General features: G+C 39.4%; 4 protein-coding genes across 10 annotated transcripts; 2 read left to right on the top strand and 2 right to left on the bottom strand.

Annotated features, from left to right (window-relative positions):
* Positions 1-390: 390 nt before the first annotated feature.
* Positions 391-6,513, top strand: LOC130711761 (AUGMIN subunit 8-like). 6 transcript variants are annotated; one of them, XM_057561489.1, is made up of 7 exons: positions 391-592; positions 2,707-4,154; positions 4,281-4,400; positions 4,933-5,052; positions 5,134-5,223; positions 5,477-5,584; positions 6,143-6,513. In XM_057561489.1, the coding sequence occupies exons 2-7, from the start codon at positions 2,856-2,858 to the stop codon at positions 6,203-6,205; spliced, it is 1,800 nt and encodes a 599-aa protein (XP_057417472.1). In that variant the 5' UTR covers positions 391-592; positions 2,707-2,855; the 3' UTR covers positions 6,206-6,513. The 6 variants fall into 6 exon arrangements, with proteins under 6 accessions (XP_057417472.1, XP_057417477.1, XP_057417475.1 ...); XM_057561494.1 differs by having other exon boundaries at positions 392-592; positions 4,936-5,052; XM_057561492.1 differs by lacking the exon at positions 391-592 and adding an exon at positions 720-952.
* Positions 6,514-9,315: 2,802 nt separating this feature from the next.
* LOC130714195 (pentatricopeptide repeat-containing protein At4g30700) lies at positions 9,316-14,139 on the top strand. Of its 2 annotated transcripts, XM_057564083.1 has the most exons (5): positions 9,316-12,101; positions 12,231-12,319; positions 12,862-12,983; positions 13,318-13,382; positions 13,502-14,139. In XM_057564083.1, the coding sequence occupies exon 1, from the start codon at positions 9,531-9,533 to the stop codon at positions 11,856-11,858; it is 2,328 nt and encodes a 775-aa protein (XP_057420066.1). In that variant the 5' UTR covers positions 9,316-9,530; the 3' UTR covers positions 11,859-12,101; positions 12,231-12,319; positions 12,862-12,983; positions 13,318-13,382; positions 13,502-14,139. The 2 variants fall into 2 exon arrangements, with proteins under 2 accessions (XP_057420066.1, XP_057420067.1); XM_057564084.1 differs by lacking the exons at positions 13,318-13,382; positions 13,502-14,139 and adding an exon at positions 13,127-13,247.
* A 130-nt stretch (positions 14,140-14,269) lies between these two features.
* Positions 14,270-23,105, bottom strand: LOC130714196 (translation initiation factor IF3-4, chloroplastic). Its single transcript, XM_057564085.1, has 9 exons — positions 22,674-23,105; positions 22,547-22,586; positions 22,386-22,445; positions 21,988-22,040; positions 21,093-21,148; positions 20,962-20,995; positions 14,879-14,951; positions 14,686-14,778; positions 14,270-14,604 (listed from the first exon to the last, which is right to left on the bottom strand). Exons 1-9 carry the CDS (start codon positions 22,949-22,951, stop codon positions 14,440-14,442), a joined length of 852 nt encoding a protein of 283 aa, XP_057420068.1. The 5' UTR covers positions 22,952-23,105; the 3' UTR covers positions 14,270-14,439.
* Positions 23,106-24,615: 1,510 nt separating this feature from the next.
* LOC130710575 (heat shock 70 kDa protein) lies at positions 24,616-26,937 on the bottom strand. The gene has a single exon (XM_057559894.1). The coding sequence runs from the start codon at positions 26,752-26,754 to the stop codon at positions 24,802-24,804; it is 1,953 nt and encodes a 650-aa protein (XP_057415877.1). The 5' UTR covers positions 26,755-26,937; the 3' UTR covers positions 24,616-24,801.
* Between the last annotated feature and the right edge of the window lie 810 nt (positions 26,938-27,747).

Below are 27,747 nucleotides of genomic sequence, written 5' to 3'. Positions count from 1 at the left end.
ATGTGGTGAATTTTTCTGGAAAATCCAGAAAACGTTAATTTTTGGATGGAAAATTAAGGAGGGACTAAAACTGTTAACGGAAGGTAACGTCGGGGAGGCGAAATGCTATTTTTAAAGTTTAGGGATTCTATTTGCACATTTTGCAATCCTGGGGGACCAAAAGTGCTAATAAGCCTAAAATAATAAAAGGTTAGTAAAATAAAAAAAAATTGTAGAAATAATAATAATGTTAATTACAATTAGGGGCCTGACCAAGAACAAATCAAAGTAGGTGGCGCGAAAAAACAACTGTCCCTACGCCTCCCTCCCTTTTCTAACTGTAACCGTTTTCTCATAATCCCCTTTTTATTTTTATATTATTTTATATTTTCCATGAGAAACTTTTTTTTTGTAACGCCGAATCATCATTTTCACTCTTTCTTTTTTTAATTCTCTTCCTCGCTTTCTCGTTATCACCTTCAACTTCAAAATCACGAAACTGCCATCGCCGGCGAAACTCCGTCTCCGGCAACCGTCATTCGAATCTGAATTCTCTCGCCGCTTCGTTGTTCCATTGTTCCGTTCATCGGAGGAGCTTCTTCATCAGTAGAAGGTGAGAAATTCATTGTAATTTGCGTTCTGATTTTTAATTTTTTTAAATTTTAGCTCGGTTTTGAATTTTGATCAATTCGTTTCTGATCAAGTTTTATGCTCTGGTAATTATATTGAGAATTCGATAGATTTTCAAATTTCTTTGTTGATTGAGCGAAGATTAAGAAGAGCTTGGGATTTGGGAATAAAAATTCAGTGTATAACTCTCTCTGTATTGATTCTGTTTCTGTGTGATTCATTCACGAGCTGTGAGAAAACTTGAACCTGTCTTCTTTGAGAGAGACATGAACCTGCCAATCCAGACATCTGTCATGGATCTCTGTTTCAAAATGGAACCCTATGTTTCTTGCCATATTTTCAGGTAAGAAACTTTTCCCTCTTTCCTTCCTTCCGTCAAACTAGTCTCCTCCCAAATAATTTAGTTTATCTTTTTTTTCATTGATGGTAAAACTAGAGTAAATCCTAGGTGAGTAGCTTTCGAGTTTCATAATTGATTCTAGAAAAAATGTTCGGTCGTGAGAATTTTGAGCAGAGTCTCTCAAGGCCGCGGCGGTGGATCACGACGGAATGAAGCGGTTGATGTCCCTAGGTTACGACAGAGCTCCAGGTTCCATTGCAAATGGGATACATGTAGAAGAACGCTCAAGTCAGTGCAAGGGTTGAGAGAGAATCTCAAACTCAGTAAGAATTTAAGTGTAAATGATAAGAATGAATAACATGTTATGTAAATGAAAGACAAAACATGTATTTATAGGCCGATACTCGTGGCAGTTGTCTCTGCAAGTGTGAGGAATGCCCTTTAAGTTAGACTTTCGAGCGGGTGGACTACCTTTGATCGTTCGGTCTGGCCTCAATTCATTTTGTTTCGGTCTTCACATGACTAAGCGGACACTGAACAAGAGGGACGTTTCTCCGTGAGTCATTCAATCTGACCTTATAACAAATGTTTTTTTACACATGCTTTTTGGTCGGATGAGATGTTCTGAAGTCGGGTAGTTTAGAAGCTGGCCTAAAAAGAAAGAAGCTGAACTAAACACCAAACACGATATTAGGCTAGTAAAAATCTATTTACCACTCTTGATTTTCTTTTTCTTTTATTTTTATTTGTTGCAGTTTGCAGCAATCGATGTCTCAGAATCATGTTAGGTTTGCACAATAGAATAGTTTTTATTATAGGGATGGGCAATGATCGTCCCTGCACGTGGACCTCCTTGTCTTTTTCACTCTTCTCAAACAACAATAACACTAGCGAGTTCAAACCTCCACCTTCAATTAAATTCAGAAAGTATATAATATTATTGTCCATAGCATACAAACAAAAGACATAATTTGCAGGCCTCATTGAAAATTCTGTCTGCAAATTTTGGGATAGGAAATTCATATAGCAGTTACCATATGGTAATTCATTTGGCTATTCATTGGTAAAGTTTAACTTGTGTGTGTGTGTGAGACTGCATGCTTTTGGTAAAGAGAGACATTAGATACTTTATTTATTTAATTTGTTGTGCAAGTTATGGTATCACTTTCAGTGAATTCCCTTTCATGAAAAGGAGTTGAGAGAGAAGAAGGAATAGGACAGGGTGGGTTTATGTGGAGTGAACCCATTGCCAGCCCACTAGACCATGGCATTCCCGTGAGAGAGACAAAAGGGGGAAAATTAAAGGCTCTCTTACCCTACGCATTTCCTCTCTCTTATCCCTCCCTCCATTATTCCATTGCACTTCCCAGTATCCCCAATTTCCAAGAGGGGACCCTCTTTACCCTGTAATTGAACCTTTTTTTGTTCTTTTCAGTTAAACTGTAAGCAACGTTTAATGATAAAAGTCATAAAACCTTAAAGTTACGTTAAGACAGTTTCCGCAAGTTTCTCTCATCCATTACACCAAATGTTGTTTTTCCTCTCCATATTCTTCTTGCTGTGTCCTGATCTTGTTGTATTTTGGCATGAGAATACCCACTTGTGTTCAGTTCACTGCCCTTGATTCTTAAATTCCTTCTTCAACAGATCTGAGTCTCTGTAAAGACGTGTGCTTTTTCTCTTTTGAATGGGCTTATTATCTGGTTTTCTTTTCTTTCCCAGTCTGTAGCATCTTACTTTATTTTCATTTATGGCAGATTTATTGCTGGGAAAAGGATCTTCTTTCTGGATAATCTGTGCTGTTTATTTATTGCACTGAATGCGGGATATGTCATTACTAAAGCTGCTAAATTTGGTTTAGTTTTATGAAAGCTTCCATCAATGTGGTCTAATTTGGATAGAGTGGATGGATGCAAATGAATCAGAGCAAGCATTTAGCAAACACAGAACTGTGGAGAGCTCAAGACGGCCCTTGGTTCCGGCCGAAAAGAACAATGCAATCACCACCCGGCGATTGGGAACAAGGGAGGTTAGTTCCCGGTACAAGTCACCTACTCCGGCGGCAACTCCATCAGGTCCTCGTCGATGCGCTTCTCCAAACACAAGAACAACGCCTGTGTCACCCAAATTGTTACCAAAAAGAGCTCAATCAACAGAGAGGAAACGGCCTGCAACTCCTCCTTCGCCACCAAGTCCTTCAACACCTGTCCACGACTCAGCTGTGGATGTGCATTTATCATCTAGAAGGACAGCTGGTAATCGTTTACCTGATAGTCTTTGGCCTTCCACAATGCGAAGTTTGAGCGTTTCTTTTCAGTCAGATACCATTTCCATACCTGTTAGCAAGAAAGAGAAGCCAGTTACTACTGCTTCTGATCGTACTTTGCGACCGACTTCAAACTTCGCACACAAGCATGTTGAAACACCAAACGCGCAAAAGCTTACACCGGAGAGAAAGAGGAGTCCTCTTAAAGGGAAGAATGCCCTTGATCAGTCTGAGAATTCAAAACCAGTTGATAGTTTGCACTCTCGACTAAAAGATCAGCATCGTTGGCCAAGTAGAATTGGTGGGAAGTTATCTTCTAATACATCAAATCAAAATTTTGACCATGCTGATAAGATAGCCAGAATGATGAACACTTCTGCTCCTGGAACTGGTGTATCTTCACTGAGAAGATTGTCTTTTCCAGCTGAAACTAATACGCCTGTGCAAAAAACTTCTAGCGATGCTGCAAGGCTATCATTTCTCCTTCAAAGTGGTAGAATAGGAAGCCAAGTAAAATCAATTGATGACAGCTTCCATGTATTAAAACCTCACAAATCTGTTTCTGGGCCTCTATCAAATAAAACAGGATTAGCAGTGGCTGGAGTCAGATCTCAACCGGGATCGCGTCTCCCTTCACCCAGTAAGATCTCAGTGCCATCCTCTTCTAGTTCAAGAGGTGTCAGCCCATGTAGGTCAAGGCCATCAACTCCTCCCAGAGGGATTAGTCCATCTCGAATAAGGTCAACCAATCCATCCGACCAGCCCAACAATTCAATTTCAGTGCTCAGCTTTATTGCTGACATAAAAAAGGGGAAAAAGGGTGCAGCCCAGATAGAAGATGCTCACCAATTACGACTTCTATACAATAGATATTTGCAATGGAGATTTGTAAATGCGAGAGCAGAGGATGTATTTTACATCCAAAATGCAACTGTGGAGGTATGACTTTATATCTTTGAACAAGCTGGCAGTCTCTTTTTAGTGTAGTTCTTCTAGTGTACAGAAGATTCTGAAGATTAAATCATTTGCCTAGATCATTTTATAAGAACTTGTTCAATGGTGCAGAATACTCTGTATAATGTATGGGAGACTACTTTGTCTATGAGGGAATCGATTATTAGGAAGAGGATCAATCTCCAGCAGCTGCAGCTTGAGCTGAAGCTGGAGTCCATTTTGAATGATCAAGTAATACTTCTATCTTAACTGAAATATTTATCATTCATTCATTCTATATGTCATCTTTTATTGTTGAGGGTGCTCTTCAGTTACCCCCGACCCCTTTTTTGGATTTAAATAAATATAGTTTTTCGGAGTTTATATGTAACACAAATATACTTCCCAAGAGATTGGACATATATATTGAAAAGTTGTTTATGTTAGCCTCTGATAATAGGTTTTTTATAACTCATATTAATTGTTGATATAAGTTATTATAAGTAAATGAAAAATAAAAAATGAAAAGCTCAGGACTCAGTTTTTTCAAGTTGGAACTTTAGAAGGATGGATATGGTGGTATTGGTATTTGGTATACATAGAACATCTGACCTTTTGGAAGTTGTTTCCATTGTGATATAGATTACAGTTTGAAAAAACTTTTTCATCTAGAAAATACTGATGATATTCATGAAATCTTATATGAAGTTGAGGTTCTATTTTTACTTCTTATAACTATGTAGTGAAACATTTTTCAAATGTGGTCCTTTTATGATTACTGAAGCAGATGACCTACCTGGATGACTGGGCTGTAATTGAAACTGATCATGTTGATGCTCTATCTGGGGCTATAGAAGACTTAGAGGCCAGCACTCTTCGTCTTCCACTAACTGGAGGGGCGAAGGTATGTTTGGTTTATATATGTCTTTTGCCTTGATACCTGGAAAGAGACACTGACATCATTACTATGTTTACACTTTTACAGGCAGATAGTGAGCATTTGAAGGCTGCTATCTGTTCAGCTGTTGATGTTATGCAAGCAACAGGATCTGCAATCTACCCTTTTCTCTCACGGGTGAGTTAATTGTTTAAGATTTCTGCTGGCGATTCGCTGATCAGCTAGCACTTGTCTATCCTGCTATTCCTAGGTTAACACATTTAGTAGCAAACTATTTTTTTCTCTGATTGCAAGTTTTTCTTCCTTTTGATTTTCCAAATTAGTACTACTATTTAGGATTCATTGGTAAAGGGTTACCATATTTTTATGTATCATTTTTACATCAAATGCTATGAGAGGCTGACACCATGTTACTTTTTCTATCCCATAGGTGAAGGACATGAATAATTTAGTTTCTGAAGTTGCTGTTGTATCAGCACATGAGAAAGCTATGCTTGAAGAATGTGAAGCGCAACTTACTGTTGCAACAGCTATGCAGGTCAGAGTCACTATATAGTGTTTAAGAACTTGAACTATGTCCAAAACATTTCTCAATGTAATGTTGAAGACGAGCATTGATTGATGATGTCTGTGTAGTGTACTGCACTGATTTGTATATTTGCAGGCTTCATATTACATGTCTGTTTCCTAATGTGGCCTAGTTGGATTGCGCTTTTCATGTTAGTTGACATAGTTGCATTCATTGAGCTTTTTACCTCATTTGGTTGTCTGATAAATTTAGGTCCAGACCTTTTTCATTTTAAAATTGGCTACTCTGAATAAGTTAATACGGTTTTGAGTCATCTTAGGAGGCTGGTTGTTTTTATTTTCATTTGTTTCAACTTTCAATCAAGAACATCTATTGTATAAGAGGGTGAGGAGCATCCTTTCAAGTTTCAACACTAGGGCTTGATCACTCCCTTAAGTAAGACAGATTGAAATAAATTAAGCATACATAAATTTGTTCGTCTTCAATTGATGGATGAGTTGAATGGAATGTGCTTCATCATCATCCTTGTTTTAGTTTCCAATTTATTTGTTTTTTTGGTGGAAACAGGTGGAGGAATCTAGCCTTCGGACCCATCTCATGCAGACCAAGCAAGCTTTGGAGAATAAGTAACCAACCTCGGAAATTTAGACACCTTGAGCCTGACCTGTTTCCAAGCTAACAACAAGTCTCTAGAAGCTGCAGCCAAAGTGATAGTATTAGTAAATTAAATTGTTTTTCAGGTTCTTTACCTTTGTAAATTTTTTAATTAGGTTATTTTCCCCCCTTTCCTCAAATATGGCTCTTGTTCAATTACCTTCTTAGTTTCTTTTTAGTCAAAACTGGTGGCCCAAGCCTTCCACTTGTAATTTTGTATCATGCAGATGAAAAGTAAATGCAAAGCAATACAGAGAAATAGTAACACCTATCCACATTTATCATTTGCATTTATTTGAATGACAGTAAAGCAGAACATGCCTCATTGCAGGCAATCTGAATGACAATAAAGCAGCGTCTGAGAAACATTGCCCCACTCCCTTTATCCCTAAAACAGAGAAAACAGATTAATATGAGATTAATTACCATTATGGAGTAATTCTTAAAGTAATCATCATGCATAACAAGATAACTGCACTAAACCAACGAATGTTGGTACTTTTTCTGTGTAATTTCTTCTATTGTGTTAGTGTTAGATGTTCTGAGTACGTTGGTTGGGATGTCCCTCAGTGTGTTGATGCTATATAGCCTATATGTATATGTATCCCTGAGTACAATGAGTTAACTTTCATCAAGTTCTCATGCCTTGTGAATTCATCTGCAAATAGAGCATTGTTGGTGGCTGGAATGATGACATGTATACTTCCTCCTATGAATACAAGTTACTATGTTAGTGCAAAGTCTGAATGTGTACTTCTACTATGCTCCCTTTTGTTACTCATATCTATCTTAAGTTTTCCACAAGTTTCTGGACTGGGTGTGAACTGGGGAATGTGTTCTGCATTTGTGACTAGGGGTTTACTGGGAATTCATTCTTTTTGCTAGGTGAATGAAATTGGTTTGCTTGTCTGATTCCCTTGTGTTTCATAATTGTTTAATTTATATAATTGTCCTTCTAATGATTGTTCAATTTATGTTTCTTCTGCAGTTTAATGTTTTGCGTAACGTTCTACTTCTTGGTTAAATTTTCAGTATGCTTAGGACCTATGTGCTATACTTTTATTTTGGGCTCTTTCGAGATGTGATTGTTATTGTTGCATTATGTGAGTCCTGTAATTTGATTTTTGATAGGTCACTACAACCATGGCTCATAAACTAGCTAGAAAATGAATTAAAGAAGAGTTGCATGTATCATGTTTTATTTTATGTCTGTGGTCTAGAACTGTATATGAAAATGGATTATTACATCTGGTATTGATCATACTTTTGCATTTGGTGTGTGGTAATTTGTATTAAGATTGTTGATTTTGCAGCAAGTGGTTAAAGTGATTAATCATATGTCTCTCAGTAAGGAGGAGTGTGTTGCTCCAAGAAAGGACACCACTTTTCCTGAGGTGGCCAAGCAACATGAGATAACTGGAAAACTGAAAATGTGAAGATTCAAAGATTGAGAACAACTTACTGATACGAAGTGTATGAAGCTTAGAGGTGAGCACCGGCTGATGGCCACTTGCAAGTGTATCTCTAAAGCTAAGTTGGAAAATGACAAGGAATTATGTATTTTACATTTCTTTTAACTTATAATCAAAGACTTCTTTTTTTGTGGACTAAACTTCTAGTCAAGACAATACTTTGTTTATACTTACATGTTATAGTATGAGTTTCAAACGTTCCATTTGGCTGTATGCTTTAAAGCCTAGGAACTTGAGCGTTTGTTGGTTTTATTGTATTCATGAAAGTATCAAATTCTGTTTGGCCATCGAAAGAACATGATTTTAAAGATCTTATCAACTTCAATAGGCACAAAGGGCAACTCCCAGCCTTACCAACTAGTTCAAGACATAAAGGATCATCCTCATATTTTGTTAACTGTGATTACGCATTGCTTGACAGAGAAGTGCTTCCAGGGACAAATTAACGCAAAGCAGTAGTGAGATTCCACATGAGTGTGTTCGGCTCTACATCCAAATGGTCTTAAACACGGGTCTAGTGGTCTACTCTAATCCAAAAAGTTATTGCTTTCTCTTCAGAAGCATTGGCTTATGTGATCAATTCTAAACATACACGAGGCTAGTTTTCCGGAACGCAATAGCACAGGTTTTAATTAAAGAAGCATTTGGCGGTTTGCTGCAGCTGATTGGTTGGGTGGGTTTTTCAGGCTCCCCTGCTGGCTCTTGTGCGCTCTTTGTTGAGCTTTTGGCAATCAAGCATTGTCTTCTCTTAGCGTGCGATTTGGGCTATTGGCGAGTCGTTTGCGAAAGTGATTCGTTATACGCTATCAGAATGTTGAAGTCACCGATTTTGCCTTCATATCCGGGAGATGTATTAGTGGACATCGTTAGTATGTTTACTCACATGTCACATGTCTCCTCCCATCATATTAGGGGGGAAGTCAACACGTGTGCTGACAAGTTAGCCTCTTTGGGTTTGCGTTTTCAAATGACCTTATAAATTTGGTTCCTTTCTTTTGCGGAGTTGAAGTCGTTTTTAGCTTCTCACCAGCGTTCCAGCGTTGCTGCATTGGACTTTTGTAGTTTCTTTTTGCAATTTATGTATTAATTCCATCATTCCAAAAAAAAATCAGTTCTTATGTCACACGTATGAATGAATGAAGAAATTAAGGATCTTTTAGAAAAATGATGAAGAAATAAGGATCCTTTAAAAAAAGTGACAAAGTCAAAAGTCATTAGTGTTTTTCTTACATTATTTTCTACGAAAGGTAATCATGTTCGAGTTAGGAACATTCACATTATGATGAGGCTAACTCTTTCAATGAGAGTTTTCTCCAACACAAGACTCGAACGAGACATTGTTTTAAGAAAATCAAGTATATACCACTTAAACAAACCACTCGTGGATATAATGATAAAAGTTTAATATATTACTTAAAACAATAAACATGAACTGGCGAACTGCAATGAACAGTGTAATTAACCTTAAAATAAACTATACGATAGTGTCGGTCGCAATGATACAAATTGATTGTTTGGACTTCTGAGATTAAAAGTTTAATCTTATAAAACACACTTTTAGGGAAACATCTTACATTTACCACATCCCAATAGAATAAGATTGTGTCAATAGTGAGGATACACCTTGTTAAACCCAAAACCTTAAAATGAACTCAACTACTAGTCCAGCAACCACGTGCAAACCACGAAGCAACAAGTACGAGTGGATGCAGTTCCTAAGCAAAGTTACACAACTGGTTCCCTGGTTTTCAACACCAACGTTATTTTTTGACTAAACCTATAACTCATTTTCAGTCAAACTCTGTTTGTCCCTGAAACCAAGCATTTCGATGATTCAGCGCAACTCGATCATCACCTTCATCAACAAAGCCTGCAACCTCCCCCACCTAGCTCAAATCCACGCCCAGCTCATCCTCAATGGCTACCAATCCGACCTCGCCTCCATCACCAAGCTCACCCAGAAGCTCTTCGACTTCGGCGCCACTCGCCACGCGCGTGCCCTCTTCTTCTCCGTTCGCAATCCCGACATCTTCCTCTTCAACGTCCTCGTCAAAGGCTTCTCCGTCAACGCCTCCCCTTCCTCCTCCATTGCCCTCTACACCCACTTGCGCCTCCGCACCAACCTCGCCCCTGACAACTACACATACGCCTTCACCATTGCTGCTTCTCCCGATGACAAGTACGGGATGCTCTTACATGCCCATGCCATTGTTGATGGGTTTGGTTCCAACCTCTTTGTGTGTTCCTCTCTCGTTGACTTGTACTTCAAGTTTTCGCGGGTTGGGTTGGCCAGGAAGGTGTTTGATGAAATGCCTGAGAGGGATACCGTGGCTTGGAACACCGTGATTACTGGGTTGGTGAGGAATTGTTATTATGATGATTCTATACAAGTGTTCCGGGACATGGTTGCAAATGGGGTGCAGGTGGATTCGACCACGGTGGTTACGGTTCTTCCTGCGGTTGCTGAGTTGCAAGAGTTGGGAGTTGGGATGGGGATTCAGTGTCTGGCTTTTAAATTCGGGTTTCACCGTGATGCTTATGTGTTGACTGGTTTGGTTTCGCTGTATTCGAAATGTGGGGATATCAGCACGGCGAGGTTGTTGTTTGGGATGATTGGTAAGCCGGATTTGATAGCTTACAATGCTATGATTTCTGGGTATACTTGCAATGGTGAGATTGAGAGTTCAGTGAAGCTTTTCAGAGAACTACTTGTTTCTGGTCAGAGAGTGAGTTCAAGCACCATGGTTGGCTTGATTCCGGTGTCTTCTCCCTTTGGTCATCTGCATTTGACTTGCTCTATTCAGGGTTATTGTGTGAAATCTGGTGCTATTTCGAATTCGTCTGTTTCAACTGCACTGACTACCATTTACAGCAGACTCAATGAAATAGACATGGCTCGGAAGCTATTTGATGAATCACCTGAGAAAACTGTGGCCGCTTGGAATGCTATGATTTCGGGTTATACGCAGAATGGTTTAACAGAGACGGCTCTCTCTCTCTTTCAGGAAATGATGACGACTGAATTTACCCCAAATCCAGTTACCATCACAACCACCCTTTCAGCATGTGCCCAACTAGGATCACTAAGTTTTGGGAAATGGGTCCATCAATTAATTAAAAGCAAAAATCTTGAGCCGAACATTTATGTTTCGACTGCTCTAATTGACATGTACGCCAAGTGTGGGAACATTTCTGAGGCTAGGCAATTATTTGACTCAATGAGTGAAAAGAATACAGTCACTTGGAATACTATTATATTTGGTTATGGGCTCCATGGATATGGGCATGAAGCACTTAAGCTTTTCAAGGAGATGTTGCATTCAGGAATTCATCCATCTGGTGTTACTTTTCTCTCAATCTTATATGCTTGCAGTCATGCTGGCTTGGTAAGAGAAGGAGAAGAAATTTTTCATGATATGGTCAATAAATACAGGATTGAGCCTTTAGCTGAGCACCATGCATGCATGGTGGACATTCTGGGAAGAGCTGGACAGTTAGAGAAAGCCTTAGAATTTATAAGGACAATGCCTGTTGAGCCAGGTCCTGCTGTGTGGGGTACATTGCTTGGTGCTTGTAAGATTCACAAAAATACAGACATAGCCCGCGTGGCTTCAGAAAGGCTATTTGAACTGGATCCAGGGAGTGTAGGCTACTATGTCTTGCTTTCTAATATATACTCTGTGGGGAGAAACTTCCCAAAGGCTGCATCAATACGAGAAGTCGCTAAGAAAAGAAAGCTGGCAAAGACTCCAGGATGCACTCTAATTGAGATTAATGGGACCACACATGTATTTGTATCTGGTGATCGTTCTCATTCTCATGCAACAGCTATCTATGCAATGCTGGAGAAGTTAACAGGCAAAATGAGGGAGATTGGGTATCAGACAGAGACAGTCACTTCTTTGCATGATGTGGAAGAAGAAGAAAAGGAGCTCATGGTTAATGTTCACAGTGAGAAGCTAGCCATTGCTTTTGCCCTTATTACTACTGAACCTGGTACCGAGATCAGAATCATCAAGAACCTTCGGGTTTGTTTAGATTGTCATACTGCAACTAAGTTTATATCAAAGATCACAGAAAGAGTGATCGTAGTTAGGGATGCTAACAGATTCCACCATTTCAAAGATGGGATCTGTTCTTGTGGTGATTATTGGTGAAACTGAACGGATAAATTTTTGCCTGTTTACTGTTTAGTTATACGGGGGCACACGCATAATCTCACCTTTTGGTTTCATATTATTTAGTCCAACATATACGGACTGTATGTTTGCATCCACGTTAAGAAAGCTCATAATCGCGTAAAACCACAAGCTGCTGCATATTGTAGCTTTCGCTTGGAGGTGCTAGAACTAATTCCAAATGCTACATCCTCAAAATGTTCTTAAGAACTTGAAATTATGGTAATTTCCTTGTTGTCCAGTTGTAATATTGCAATAATGCAACTAACTTGATGCTTTCATGACCGTGGTGAACTAATTGAGTCAAGAATTCTCATTATGTTGCCTATTTTGTGAAAAAAAAAATTGCAGCTTAAGAAACCTGCTCAAAATTTTAATGATGCCATTGGATGCAATTCTTCATTAGCATTGTTCCTGAAGCTGCAGTCATTGAAGATAAGGTATTGACTCCTGTTTTTACTTGAATCTTAAATCCTCTAAAACTTGGATTAAATAGAAGATATTCTTAACCATATTAAGTGCAATGGAAAGCAAACCTGTTAGGATATGAGAGGAGGGAAAATTAGGAAGGGAATGCTATATAGCAGTTAGTTAGTAGGGGGTATAAATAGGGGATGTGAGGTTGGACAGAGCATTGAGTTTGTTACTTTGGGAAAACAGAGCAGTGGCTCACTTGCAAGGGAAAACCCTTGGAGAAGAGATCTTTCCCTTATTCTGTTCATTTTTCATTCGATAATAACAGATTCATTCCCATTCATTCTATTTTCTATGCTTGTATTCCTGAATTCATGCTTTGGATTTTTTATTTCCTTTTTTTATCTTAGTTATTTGGCTTGATTTTGGACAGATGAACGCTTTGTATGAAGAATTATTTTTGTTTTGTTTTGGACAGGTGTATTTGTAGTTATTTTCCTTTCAAAATTCAGATTCTTAATTCATGATTGTCTTATCAGAAGTGTTGTTTTGATCTTGTAATAAGCAGATAACATGATGCCAGAAGATGTTTGGCTAAGTAAGGATCAGCAGTACTTCAAACCTGAAAATGTCGTCAAAGAGAACCCAAGGATCACCTACACTGCCATATACAAATGTGATAATTTCTCGGTAAGTTCTTGCAATCTACTCCCTCCGTCCCTAAGGGGTCTTATAATAAGGGACTGAGAGAGTATAATTTTAGTCATTGTTCACCAATAGAATTTCTAGATAGATGTACTTAATTCAAGGGTGTTTTTCTTTTTTACATCCAGCTCTGCATGGTTTTCCTTCCTACAAAGGGAGTCATTACCCTCCATAACCATGGGAAAGATAAAAAAACTATGCAGTCAAATTGTTGGTACAAGTAGTTTTGAAATGTGAAGTACGGTGTGTAGCTGTTTACCAAAATTGATTCAAGTTTGATCTGTAGCTAGCTAATGAAAATTATAATTGTCTTTGGCAGTATGATTTCAAGGGTAGACATGAGTGAAGTTTATGCTGAGCTTCCTAGACATGGTGGTTGGAATGGTTAGAAACTTAGAATTTTACTGTCATACATTGTGATCAAAGTGAATGAGTTTTATGTTTGGATTTAATCTAATTATGAGACTCCATACACTGATACATTAAACATTCAAATTCAACAGATCCTGACATGCTTGATGTGGTAAATGGAAGGACGGCAAAAGATGAATATAGGTTCACTTCAGCTTATGGGCCATTTCTAAGGTTCTATAAGCTTAAGAAACCCTTGAAGCCATTTCATAACTTTCCTTCTTGTTACCTTATTTCATTTCCCTTGTCTTTAAATTTTATCTTAACTAATTATTATTTTGTTTTATTAATTATATGAAACACAATGTAAAGTTCAAAGTTAAAGTTGAAATAATAAGATTGAACCTGATAAAATCAGGTGCTGACAACCGCCACTAACCAAATCATTTTTAGACAAACGCAAAGGAGCATTATTTTTTTTTATTTAAAATCTCTAAGAAATAATATCATTTTTAGATCTTTTTAGAGATCTAAAAATCACAATTTTTAATTCTTAAACAAATGCACTCTTGATCAGATTTCAGGTTGTCAAGAATTTGATTTTTTAAGTGCTGGGTCGTTTATGTTTGTAATAAATAAAATAAAAATTATTGTTTTCCAAGAATTTTCAAAATACATGAAAATGTTTGAGCAAAAATTAAGGTGATTTCTATGTTACCCTTAAAAATTAAGGGTATGTGTACCTCACTTCTTGAACCGAAGAGGTTTGGACATATCAATTATGAGATGGATAGATAAATTAGTTTGTGGACATTTTCACTTTTACAAAATCCCTATAAAAAATTTTATAATCTTCATTTAAAAAAAAAATCCCTATCATTTTTTATGTGAATGGAGTGTTAGTGGGATCCTTCTGCAGCTTATGTTCAAATAGAAAAAGCTGACTATTGATTAAACATCTAGTAAATTTGTATACTACTATTACATAAATTATACATAAGCTATACACCACCCACAAAATTCCAAACCTCACCAATATAAGTTACAATCCATCCATTCGATAGTTAGAATCTCGCATGGATGTTTCTAGTTATGTTTGGACACTGACAGAGACTTCATCTACAGTGACTTCATCTGCTGCTGACTTGTCTTTTTTCTTGGGTGGTTCTTGAGTTTTCAGTATAGCAGTTTTATTTGGAACCAAAAGTATGAAGATGTTTCTGTCACGGAAGCTTTTAGCCTCCTCTGTTCCAAGCTGCACAAGACATGAAGGTTATTAAGGCTTCCACAAATATTATATTACTCGATCATAATATAGTAAAGAGGCATAACAAACCTCCCCAACATCGTTCTGGAAACGTTTAATAAGCTCAATAGCAATATTCCTGAATTCATTTTCACGACCTTTAAGGTTTACTATGACCTTAACCTGCAAGAATTGATCCCAGAAATCTCAATGCATTGAAGATAAATATGATAAATATTGAATTTGTACATTTAATATGGCATAACAAAACTAGTAATGGAACCTTATCACCATCTGTCAAAAACTTGCGTGCAGCTCTCAAACGCACAGAATAATCATGTTGATCTATGTTGTATCTGTTAAAGTTCAAAGTAAAAAAGGCACAATCACACATTCCGGTAAAACTGGGCATAACTCAAACTCAAAACCAGCCCCAGTTCATAAAAACAATCCCTGCAACTGGCGTATTTGACTTTGCATTATCAAAAGAAGTAACTCGTTGCTAGTTTTATGCTTTGACACAATATGCCGATATGGTACAGTTAGTTGTATCTATCTTCAAACTGTGATGCATCACATGAAGCTTCCTATGTCTATCTTTAGCAGTATGTCCAAACAAACTCCTACACGTAACCCTGTCCTAATTGATCCCGAGTTCACACCTAAGAAACAAGATATGAATGATAAAAACGCCTGAAATATGAAACTTCCTATGTTTATCTCAGAGCAGCATGACTAAACAATAAACATACTCCTACCATCCTGTTCAAATTGATCCCAAGTTCACAACCAAAAAACAATATATTACTGATAAAATGCCTGACATATGAACAAGAATGAGTAAATCTGATCAGAAACCAATGAACAATGTTGCAAACCCAAGAACCAGGCCCAGGTTTGGCAACGTCTACAATAGGAGGCCCAAGATGATGCCAGCAGAATCACCTAATGATCACTCTTCTAGAATGTAGTATTCCTAAATAACCTCCTGGTGAGGTGGCAGCAATCAAGAGGGGAAGGGGGGGACCATTGTACCAGCTGAGAAAATATAAGTTAGTTATGGAGAGAGTATTGTTTTAGGCTGGAATTGGCTAGGACTAGGAGAGAAGGAGCACTCTCGAATTTGCTCATCTTTGTCTTTTCATTTCCTCTGTTATTTGCAAATTCCCTAAACACTGCTTCTGGAATTTCTCCAGAGGATTCAGTGCTATCTAATACATTTGCATTCTCAGTTCAGTGTTATTTTCTGGTACCTAACATTGGTATCAGAGCTCCCGATCCAGAGGGAGCTTTGTATGGTGCTTACCCGCAGCGCCATGGAATCTCGAGTTGACAGTCTTGAACGCACCATCACTGAGATGAAGGAGGTGGCTCACGAGCAGTTTGAGGAACTCCGGCGACTCTTCATGAGCCGCGACCAGAGGAGAACCAGAGGACGCTCCAACACCCCTCGTCATAGGAGGACTTCGCGAGATCTGGGTTCCGTTTCTGCCGTAAGAACACACGGTGGGTCACGAACCGGGTCGCGAACCGGGTCGCGTTCTACAACACGGAGTCGCGAGCGTTTCGAACCCCACCATCATCGTAGTCATTTGAGAGCGGTGACTGGAAGGAGGGTAGACATTCCGATGTTCAATGGTGAAGACGCTTACGGGTGGCTCACCAAGGTTGAGAGATTTTTCCGCCTCAGCAGAATCGAGGAGGGAGAAAAAATCGAACTCGTGATGATTGCTATGGAGGAGCGAGCTCTGAGTTGGTTCCAATGGTGGGAGGAACAAGCTCCTGTGCGCGCTTGGGAACCCTTCAAGGAAGCTCTGATTCGTCGTTTCCAACCTGCTTTGGTTCAAAATCCCTTTGGACCTTTGCTTAGTGTAAAACAGAAGGGAAGCGTGATGGAATACAGGGAGAGCTTTGAGCTATTGGCAGCACCGATGAGGAATGCTGATAGAGAGGTGTTGAAAGGCGTTTTCCTGAACGGGTTGCAAGAAGAGATTAAGGCAGAGATGAAGTTGTATCCTGCAGAGGATTTGGCAGAGCTAATGGACAGAGCTCTTCTGTTGGAAGAGAAAAATCTGGCAGTAAAAGGGGGTAAAAGTAGAGAGGATGACAAAAGGGGATGGAAGGAAAAAGGGGGTGGGGGAGGGAGAAATCTCTCTAGTTATGGGGAAAACAGGGGAAGATTTCCTAGTACTGCAGTGGGCTACCAGGGTAAAGAAGGAGCTGGAAATCAGGATAATGAAGGGAAAAATCCTATGAACAAGGGGAATACTGGGAATCAGGTGCAGGAGGGAAAACCACCAGAGAGAAGATGGAATGGGGGGCAGAGACTTTCCCAATCTGAGTTGCAGGAGAGAAGCAGGAGGGGGTTGTGCTTTAAATGTGGGGAAAAATGGGGAAAAGAGCACATCTGTGCAAAGAAAAATTACCAGTTGATTTTGGTGGAAGTAGAAGATGAAGAAGAAGAAGAAGAAGAGGTGTTTGAGGAAGCTGAAGATGGAGAATTTGTGCTGGAAGGCAAGGTCCTACAGCTGTCACTAAACAGTAAGGAAGGACTTACTTCAAACAGATCCTTCAAGGTGAAAGGAAGGATTAAAGACAGGGAAATTCTGATCCTTATTGACTGTGGAGCCACAAGTAATTTTATTTCCCAGGAACTAGTAGCAGAGCTAGAAATTCCAGTCATAGCAACTTCTGAGTATGTGGTGGAAGTGGGAAATGGTGCCAAGGAGAGAAACTCTGGGGTGTGCAAGAACTTGAAACTGGAAGTTTAGGGCATACAAATCACCCAACATTTCTTCATTCTCGGATTGGGGGGAACTGAGTTAGTTTTGGGAATGGACTGGCTAGCAAGCTTGGGGAACATCAGGGCAAACTTCCAGGAACTCATAATTCAGTGGGAGTCAAATGGACAGAAGTTGGCACTACAAGGAGAACCATCCTGGTGTGGGGTTGCAGCTGACTGGAAATCAATTAAAATGACAGAACAGAGAGAGGCTGAGGGGTATTTTTACTCTTATGGCTGTTTGAGTGAAGAACCAAGAGCAGAAGTTGAGACATCAGGTGCGTTAAAGAGAGTGTTAGCTGAGTTCCCTGTTGTGTTCCAAGAACCACAAGGATTGCCCCCAAAGAGAGACACTGACCATGCCATTTTACTACAAGAAGGAGCCACTATTCCAAACAGCAGACCTTACAGGTATCCTTTCTACCAAAAGAATGAAATTGAGAAGTTAGTTAAAGACATGCTGAAATCAGGGATTATTAGACCTAGCACTAGCCCTTTTAGCAGTCCTGCAATTTTAGTAAAGAAAAAGGATGGTGGATGGCGATTCTGTGTAGACTATAGAGCCCTAAACAAGTTAACAATTCCTGATAAATTCCCAATACCTATTATTGATGAATTGTTATATGAGATAGGGTCAGCCATGGTCTTTTCTAAATTAGATTTAAAATCAGGGTATCATCAAATAAGGATGAGGGAAGAAGACATACCAAAAACAGCTTTTAGAACCCATGAAGGGCATTATGAGTATTTGGTTCTTCCATTTGGGCTGTCTAATGCACCATCTACTTTCCAAGCCCTCATGAATCAAGTTTTTAAACCTTATTTGAGGAAATTTGTTCTGGTATTCTTCGATGACATATTAATCTATAGCAAGACTGAAGAGTTGCATACAGAACATCTGAGGGTAGTATTGCAAGTATTGAAAGACAAATCACCTAGTGGCAAACAGGAAGAAGTGTTCTTTTGGGCAGTGTGAGATTGCTTACTTGGGACATATTATCTCTAAAGAAGGAGTTGCAGCTGATCCAAGTAAGATCAAAGATATGCTAAATTGGCCAATCCCTAAAGAGGTAAAAGGGTTGAGGGGATTTCTGGGATTGACTGGATACTATAGGAAGTTTGTGAAGAACTATAGTAAATTGGCTCATCCCCTAAACCAGTTACTAAAGAAAAATAGTTTCAGCTGGAGTATGGAAGCAACCAAAGCTTTTGAGAAGCTTAAGGAGGTCATGACAACAGTACCAGTGCTTGCTGTTCCCAATTTTGATAAAACATTCATCTTGGAAACTGATGCCTCTGGGAAAGGATTAGGAGCTGTCCTCATGCAAGAGGGAAAGCCTGTAGCCTACATGAGCAAAACCTTATCAGACAGAGCCCAAGCCAAATCAGTCTATGAGAGAGAGCTGATGGCTGTAGTATTTGCTGTTCAAAAATGGAGGCACTATCTGCTGGGCAGCAAGTTCATCATACACACTGACCAAAAGAGCCTGAGGTTTTTAGCAGAGCAAAGGCTAATGGGGGAGGAACAACAGAAATGGGTATCCAAATTGATGGGGTTTGATTTTGAGATAAAATACAAACCAGGAATTGAAAATAAGGCAGCTGATGCTTTATCAAGAAAGATGCAATTCTCAGCAATTTCATCAGTACAGTGTGCAGAATGGGAAGATTTGGAAGCTGAAATCTTAGGAGATGACAAGTACAAAATGATCATGCAAGAGTTGGCCACCCAAGGTCACACTACAGCTGGTTATAAATTGCACAGAGGAAGGCTGTTATACAAAGACAGAATAGTCATCCCTAAAGGATCTGGGAAAATTCTCACAATTCTCCAGGAATTTCATGATTCTGCTATTGGAGGCCATGCAGGTATATTCAGAACATACAAGAGGATTTCAGCCCTTTTCTTCTGGGAAGGAATGAAGTTGGATATTCAAAACTATGTCCAAAAGTGTGAAGTGTGCCAGAGGAACAAATATGAGGCTCTAAAACCAGCTGGTTACCTTCAGCCATTACCTATTCCTTCTCAAGGGTGGTCAGATATCTCTATGGACTTTATTGGAGGGTTACCTAAGGCTATGGGAAAGGATACTATCTTAGTTGTGGTAGACAGATTCACAAAATATGCACACTTCTTTGCACTTGCTCACCCTTACAATGCAAAGGAAGTAGCTGAGTTATTTGTAAGAGAAGTGGTGAAATTACATGGATTCCCCACTTCTATTGTCTCTGATAGGGACAGAGTTTTCCTTAGCACCTTATGGTCAGAAATGTTCAAACTAGCAGGAACAAAGCTGAAATTTAGCTCAGCTTACCATCCCCAAACAGATGGGCAAACTGAAGTGGTCAATCGTTGTGTGGAGACCTATCTGAGATGTGTGACAGGGCTAAAACCCAAGCAGTGGCCCAAGTGGTTATGCTGGGCAGAATTCTGGTATAATACAAACTATCATTCAGCAATCAAAACCACTCCTTTCAAGGCTTTATATGGGAGGGAGCCTCCTGTAATCATCAGGGGAAATGATTCCTTGACTTCAGTGGATGAAGTAGAGAAAATGACTGCTGAAAGGAATTTGATAATTGATGAATTGAAGGAAAACTTAGAGAAGGCACAGAATAGGATGAAACAGCAGGCCAACAAACATAGGAGGGATGTGCAGTATGAGGTTGGGGATTTGGTGTATCTTAAAATACAACCTTACAAACTCAAGAGTTTAGCCAGGAGGAAGAACCAGAAACTGAGCCCTAGATATTATGGACCCTTTCCAATCATAGAAAAAATTAATCCTGCAGCTTACAAGTTGAAGCTACCAGAGGACAGTCAAGCGCATCCAGTTTTCCACATTTCCCTGCTCAAGAAGGCTTTGAATGCAGGAGCCACCAGCCAACCACTACCTGTCTCTCTCACTGAAGACTGGGAGCTCAAGGTTGAACCAGAATCAATTCAAGACTCTAGAGCAAAAACTGATGGAGACCTAGAGGTATTAGTGAGGTGGAAGGACTTGCCAGAATTTGAGGATTCCTGGGAAGATTTCAACAAACTACTGGAACAATTCCCAGATCATCAGCTTGAGGACAAGCTGATTCTTCAAGGAGGGAGAGATGTTGCAAACCCAAGAACCAGGCCCAGGTTTGGCAACGTCTACAATAGGAGGCCCAAGATGATGCCAGCAGAATCACCTAATGATCACTCTTCTAGAATGTAGTATTCCTAAATAACCTCCTGGTGAGGTGGCAGCAATCAAGAGGGGAAGGGGGGGACCATTGTACCAGCTGAGAGAATATAAGTTAGTTATGGAGAGAGTATTGTTTTAGGCTGGAATTGGCTAGGACTAGGAGAGAAGGAGCACTCTCGAATTTGCTCATCTTTGTCTTTTCATTTCCTCTGTTATTTGCAAATTCCCTAAACACTGCTTCTGGAATTTCTCCAGAGGATTCAGTGCTATCTAATACATTTGCATTCTCAGTTCAGTGTTATTTTCTGGTACCTAACAAACAACAATCTAGATCTTTCTTTTCCAGGTTTATTATCTTCGAAACAATAAAATTAAGGAAAAAAGATCTGGGTTAGCTTAGTACAATACCCCATTTTGAGCTCCTTCAAATCCATCCGACTAGCTACATTTAAAAGATCACTTGGTCAGTAATTTAATGTTTGTTCTAAGTTTTGTAAATGATTTAGCTAAAAATATCATACAACAAATACAATGCTTACCGGCACTTTTCTTCTGCTGGTCTCTTTTCTTCTTTTGTTGTTCATATCTATATTTACTGTAAAAGAAGAAAATATAAGGATTGATGAATTTCAAGGTCCAACCATTCTCAAGGCATCACTGCATATGTGTAAGTGCAATACGAAGGCAGAAAGGAAGTAGAAGTATGCATGGCCTTTCAGACAGAATGTCTTTCATGAAACAACTTTATGTGTGTGAGTTAACCTCTACCTTGATTGCTTAATATTTACTCTTAGAAATACCCGCACCCCAAAAAACATGAAAGCGATTCTTAATTCTTACTGATGAATGACCCACCATCCAACTGAATATACACTACCATATAGAAGCATAGCATCCCACCCAATGCAAATGATACTCCTGTCTTCATCCTCACTCCCCCCTGCCTCAGAGACTGGAACATCAAGTAGTTGCATGAGGCTAGAAGCAAGAAACACTAAACACCAAATTTGATTATTCATCTGTCAACCCAAGCAGAGTATCCCACTCAATGCAAGGGATACTCTTGTCTGCATCACCACCCACTGCCTCAAAAGCTGGAACACCCTTGCATAGGCTAGATGCAGATAAAACTGAGCACCTAGTTTGATTATTCATCTAGCAACCCAGTTCATGACTACTTAATCTTCAATTATTGTTGAAGGTGTATACAATCAGGTCATTAACTGTTAAATTTATCGATTGACATCCAAAAATGACAATTCGACACATTTATGCCACACCCTTGCATGACCACTCTACACATCCATCAACCACTAGTACTTCAACACTAGATTTAATATGCACATAAATAAATAAAAATGCAAGGTAAGAAAAAGAGAAAACTAAAAACACAAAATGCACAGCATTTTTTTTCAGTAAAGACAAAGTTCATACCTGTAATCCATTATTTTAACAACAGGAGGATCTGCCTCTGGGGATACTATTACCTGTGGGGAAATAAAACAAGTTCATGCATCCATGTCAGAAGTGATACTAAAATAAAATGGCTCTCCATGCTCCATCACATGCAGTTGTAATACTTGGGTAAGTGAAATTACCCTGTGTCTGTTTCTTAACTTTTTAAACATGTACAACTATCAAATACAAGTGTAAAGAAACAAGGTGACAGCATAATAAACAGTTGCTATCCTAAGAGGTAAAAAACACACATCCTTTGTAGAGATGCTACATAAATTGAAATGAAATTCAATCGATTATATCGTAGAATTCATTCATCCAATGCCCTATGTAGCTAGATGGAATATGCAATCAGAGGGAAAAGGCATCATTACCAAGTCAAGCTGAGCATCATCAGCCATTTGAATGGCCTGGCTCCTAGACACAACTCCAACCTACAAAAAATCAAAACCTTCAGTCAATTCAAATTGGAACATTATGCACTCTACAACATCTGCAAACAAACTGAATCAGAAAGCTTAATACAATCACAAACCATGTTCTGCTTCTCATCAATGAGCCTCACAGTAGCTGACCTATTTCGAATTCAAAGGGGAAAAAGCATCATCGTTAAGCACGAACAAACTCAGACATAACAGAGAAAGACAGAAATGAATACATACTTGAGTTTGGAAAGGTCGAGAGCTTGTTCATCTTCGGACTCGGCCTGAGCCTGGCGCTTTCTGAAGTCGCCGGAAGGGCGGGGACCGCCGCCACCGTAGCGGGAGGTGACGATTGCGTGTGGGGGATGGGGGAGAGGGTCGAATTTGATGGAGTGGGGATTGTGAGAGAGGGGAAAGCGAGCAAAGAGTTTGGAATCAGAGGAAGAGAAGAGAGATGAAGGTGAGGGTGTGGTGGAGGTGTAGAAGAGTTTGAATGGGACGCTGGTGATGCCAGCCATGGCCCTTTATTTTCTTCTTCACGGTGGTTCAGTTCAAGTTTGGTGCGTGCATCTCGTGTTCTTTCTTATCCACAATTGTTTCAGAGTCACTCACTGAGATGAGAATGAGATGACGAACAAGGACCAGTTTGGTTTGGTTTGGTTCTTGTGTTGGGTTGGGTTCGTAGGTTGTTCGGTAACTCTGGGTGTGTGGGCTTGGATGACATTTACATACCTTAAAAAGGACAAATTTAATGCTATGAAGCTCATGTTATAACAAAGTCGAGAGTTGAATTTCTTAAGTATTTAATCTTGTGTTTGATCGGTGGGTGATGTTTATGGAAAAGCAGTTGTTCGGAGAAAGACGACTTAATATATTTTTCATTTTGTGATTTAACGTCCAAAACGGTTTGAATAAGACTAAGGATAAGGATTATGTGGATCCATATCTATAAATAAAAAAGCAAATTTGGTGCTAGAAAGCTTCCGTTGTATAAGGATGGGGTCGAATCAATTTTGTGTACGTAATGTGCAATCTTACGTGGGGTGGTAAAGCTAGCTCGAACTAGCGGACCTGAATAAGCCAAACAAATAAATTTCACGTCAATCCATTCACATAACCCAGCAATGGTGCGGGCCAGCTCCGACTCGGCAAGCCAACATATCTTTAATTTTTCTAAAATGTTTTAAGTGGGTTATGGCGGGATAACTCACAGGCCAATTAGTTAACCCGCTAAAAAATGCTTCTTCAATACATTTACATTATTTCATTATCATTCCAACTTACATAGCCCCAATCCGATTTTGACCCACTTCTATGGAGCAGGGCAGATTGCAAGCATTGTCACTCCATACTCTTACTTTACATTTTTCAAGAATGCTCAAAGATGTGGCTGTAAATAACATTTTTTATCAATACCATTCAAGATAGCGCTATAGTGACAATTGTATGAGAAATTTCTCACTTCATTATCAGCGTACTAAAATGTAAGAGATCAATAAACGTTTATTGTTTCACCAAAAAAAAGTCATTGAATGGTGTTTTGCATTAGTACCAATATACTTAATGTTACTTACCAAGTTACCAACAGAATTATACCCACTTGTAAACCAGTTTATGGATTTGGAGATGATTCGCACAATGTTTTCGGATGATATAGCAAGGTTCTTCAAAGAAGTTGAGAATTAAATCTCAAACAACTTACCAAAAGAATAAAATATTGAATAACATCAACTCAACAATATTACCATTGCATCAACCCACCTAATTTTCCTAAAACAAAAATAATTCTTCACATATCTTTTGTTAACAAAAGACTAGGAAAAATTGCTATCACAATTGTTACCTTCTAAGTCTATAACGTTAGATTAACCACCCTTGTTTTATTGATTTGGTTATATGCACTACTCTTCTAGCCTTAGCTTAACTCACAAATATATGGCTCCGACTTACTTACCATTATCATTTGGTGATCTATTATACCCTTCTTTTGCGTAATAACATTGCACTTCTTCAGAAAACAATTAACATTACATTGGAGAGCTTGATACCATGATAACTGTGTTGCATTCCCTGCAGTATCCTTCCAATCAAATTTATCTTTTGTTATCTTCTTACTTTTCTTCTTTTAACATCGGATTCCAATTCAGGGTAAACACCACAATAGCATAGTGAATTTATCATAGAAAGCTAAGAAACATGGTAAACTTTATTTGATTCAAGAAAACATAACATTACAAAACTTACATTCTGATTGTTCAACAGTCCTAGATCACTTAAAAACTCCCAAAAGACTAGTACTCTATAGCCATAACAAAGACATTCACAGTTTCACACCATACACAAAAGTTTTTAAACACATTCACACACTTTAGTCCACCTCCTCAATCTTAGGTCCAGCTCCAGAACCTGACCCAGCACCAGCACCACCACCCATGTCATCATCAGCACCACCCATAGGCACATCACCACCCTGATACATCTTAGCAATGATGGGATTACAAATCCCCTCCAACTCCTTCTGCTTATCCTCAAACTCATCCACCTCAGCCAGCTGATTCCCCTCCAACCACTCTATAGCCCCCTCCACAGCCTTCTCAATCTTCTCCTTATCATCAGGACTCAACTTCCCTCCAATCTTCTCATCCTTAATCGTGTTCCTCATGTTGTAAGCGTAGTTTTCCAGCGCGTTCTTCGCATCCACCTTCTTCTTCACCTCCTCATCCTCTGCCTTATACTTCTCCGCATCCTGCACCATCTTCTCAATCTCTTCCTTGCTCAACCTCCCCTTATCATTGGTAATCGTAATCTTGTTCTTCACACCAGCAGTTTTATCCTCTGCAGAAACATTCAGAATACCATTCGCATCAATGTCGAAACACACATTGATCTGAGGTACTCCTCTCGGAGCTGGTGGAATCCCAGCAAGCTCAAACTTCCCAAGAAGATTGTTATCCTTTGTTCTTGCTCTCTCCCCTTCATACACCTGAATCAAAACCCCTGGTTGATTATCAGAGTAGGTAGAGAAAATCTGTTCCTTCTTCGTCGGAATCGTCGTGTTCCTCGGAATTAGAACTGTCATCACCCCACCAGCAGTTTCCAACCCAAGACTCAGAGGAGTCACATCAAGCAACAACAAATCCTGCACCTTCTCATCCCCTTCACCGCTCAAAATCGCCGCCTGCACCGCCGCACCGTAGGCCACAGCTTCATCGGGGTTAATACTCTTGCAAAGCTCCTTCCCATTGAAGAAATCCTGCAAAAGCTGCTGAACCTTCGGAATCCTGGTCGACCCACCAACCAGAACAACCTCATGAACACTGCTCTTATCAACCTTCGCATCCCTTAGACACTTCTCCACCGGCTCCATACACTTCCTGAACAAATCCATGTTCAACTCCTCAAATCTCGCCCTGGTAATTGTCGCATAGAAATCAATCCCTTCATACAACGAATCAATCTCAATCGTTGTCTGTGCAGTGGAAGACAGAGTCCTCTTCGCTCTCTCACATGCAGTCCTCAACCTCCTCAACGCTCTGGCATTTCCACTGATATCCTTCTTGTTCTTCCTCTTGAACTCAGACACAAAATGATTCACCATCCTGTTATCAAAATCTTCACCACCGAGATGAGTATCCCCTGCAGTGGCCTTCACCTCGAAAATCCCCTCCTCAATCGTCAACAGAGACACATCAAAAGTTCCACCACCCAGATCAAAAATCAGCACATTCTGCTCACCTTTCCTCGAAGCTTTCTTGTCCAAACCATACGCAATCGCAGCAGCAGTGGGTTCATTGATGATTCGCAGAACATTCAACCCTGAAATCGCCCCTGCATCTTTTGTAGCTTGTCTCTGAGAATCGTTGAAGTAAGCAGGAACAGTAACAACAGCGTTCTTCACAGCATGACCCAGAAACGCTTCTGCTACCTCACGCATTTTCACTAACACCATGGAGGAGATTTCTTCAGCTGCGAACGTTTTCTCCTCGCCTTTATAGTTGACGACGATCATGGGCTTTTCAGCGGGGCCTGAAACGACCTTGAATGGCCAGAGCTTCATGTCGTTTTGGACAGATGGGTCGGAGAATCTGCGGCCGATGAGACGCTTCGCGTCGAAGACGGTGTTCTGTGGGTTCATGGCTACTTGATTCTTCGCGGCGTCGCCGATGAGTCGCTCGGTGTCGGTGAAGGCGACGTAGGATGGGGTTGTGCGGTTGCCTTGGTCGTTGGGGATGATCTCGACGCGGTCGTTTTGCCAGACGCCGACGCAGCTGTAGGTTGTGCCGAGGTCTATGCCGATTGCTTTGCCTTCTTTTGTCGCCATGGTTGATGACTTCACAAGCTTTTGAAACAGAGTATTTGGAAAATTGAGTGTTGTTTGCAGAGAGATATTGATGTGTGTGTTTTGCAGGTTATGGATGAGAAGAGGAAGGAGGTGAAGGAAGATTATATAGTCATTGATTTGGAGTTGGTAGAGGTCGAGAGTTATCGAGGTTGTGTGTGTGAAGGGAAATGGAAATGGAAATATCAAGAACAAGAACAGGGTAGAGAGTTCTCGAGAATTTGAGGAGGTTCCAGAAGTTTACAGATGTCTGTCAGATACACACAAAGGTAAAGTTTGCATCAATTCACGGTTTCGCGCCTCATTTTAACTGTTCTTTATATTTTCACACTTCTTTTTTTCTTTATGTTAGTGTTTTGTTAATAAAATAAAGGCAATGAAAACTCAGGGTACCTCTTTTTTAAAATATAACTATAACTATAACTATTATAGTACTATAAGTAAATATCAATTATAGTAGGCATAAATTATTTTTGGTGTGGTATCCGCGTCGCGTTGAGTGATTGAACAGATTTCATGGTCGATGAATGAAGAGTGGTAGAATTTTAACCATCCGAAGTTATTGACGATAGAGAGGTCGACATAGATCTTAATTTATTCACAAATCTCTCTTTGTTTATGATGCTCGCTCTCGGTTTGGTCTTAGTGTTGGTTCATTTTGTTTAGTTTTGACGCACGCCACGGATTTGAAACAAAACTTGTGAGATGCAGTTAGATGAATGTCGAGAACTGTATGAAGAATTACTTATTAAATAATATAATAATATCAATATTTAAAATTTATAACAAAATATTAATACAAATATATGAATACTGATTTAATTTTAACATGCATATTTTCTATTGGTACGCATCATTTCAGATACTACAAACTAATCTAGCTTAAGGGACTTTTCCTCTTGTAAAAAAAATCTACCTTAAGGTATCATAGAAATCAGTTAATTTTAATTTTATACATATGAATATCTAATTTAA

Source organism: Lotus japonicus, chromosome 4 (assembly GCF_012489685.1).
Source record: "Lotus japonicus ecotype B-129 chromosome 4, LjGifu_v1.2".
Lineage (NCBI taxonomy): Eukaryota > Viridiplantae > Streptophyta > Magnoliopsida > Fabales > Fabaceae > Lotus > Lotus japonicus.
The sequence above is the reverse complement of the archived record's forward strand: the minus strand, read 5'-3'. Positions and strand labels throughout refer to the sequence as shown.

Bases quoted from the DNA above. Each gene is read 5' to 3' on its own strand.
- LOC130711761 (XM_057561489.1), top strand. From the start codon at position 2,856: ATGGATGCAAATGAATCAGAGCAAGCATTTAGCAAACACAGAACTGTG. The intron at 4,401-4,932 runs GTAATACTTCTA...TGATTACTGAAG, and splicing joins AGTCCATTTTGAATGATCAA to CAGATGACCTACCTGGATGA. The intron at 5,585-6,142 runs GTCAGAGTCACT...TGGTGGAAACAG, and splicing joins CTGTTGCAACAGCTATGCAG to GTGGAGGAATCTAGCCTTCG.
- LOC130714195 (XM_057564083.1), top strand. From the start codon at position 9,531: ATGATTCAGCGCAACTCGATCATCACCTTCATCAACAAAGCCTGCAAC.
- LOC130714196 (XM_057564085.1), bottom strand. From the start codon at position 22,951: ATGGCTGGCATCACCAGCGTCCCATTCAAACTCTTCTACACCTCCACC. The intron at 22,446-22,546 runs GTTTGTGATTGT...GATTTTTTGTAG, and splicing joins TTGATGAGAAGCAGAACATG to GTTGGAGTTGTGTCTAGGAG. The intron at 14,605-14,685 runs GTTTGTTATGCC...TGTCTTGTGCAG, and splicing joins TCCAGAACGATGTTGGGGAG to CTTGGAACAGAGGAGGCTAA.
- LOC130710575 (XM_057559894.1), bottom strand. From the start codon at position 26,754: ATGGCGACAAAAGAAGGCAAAGCAATCGGCATAGACCTCGGCACAACC.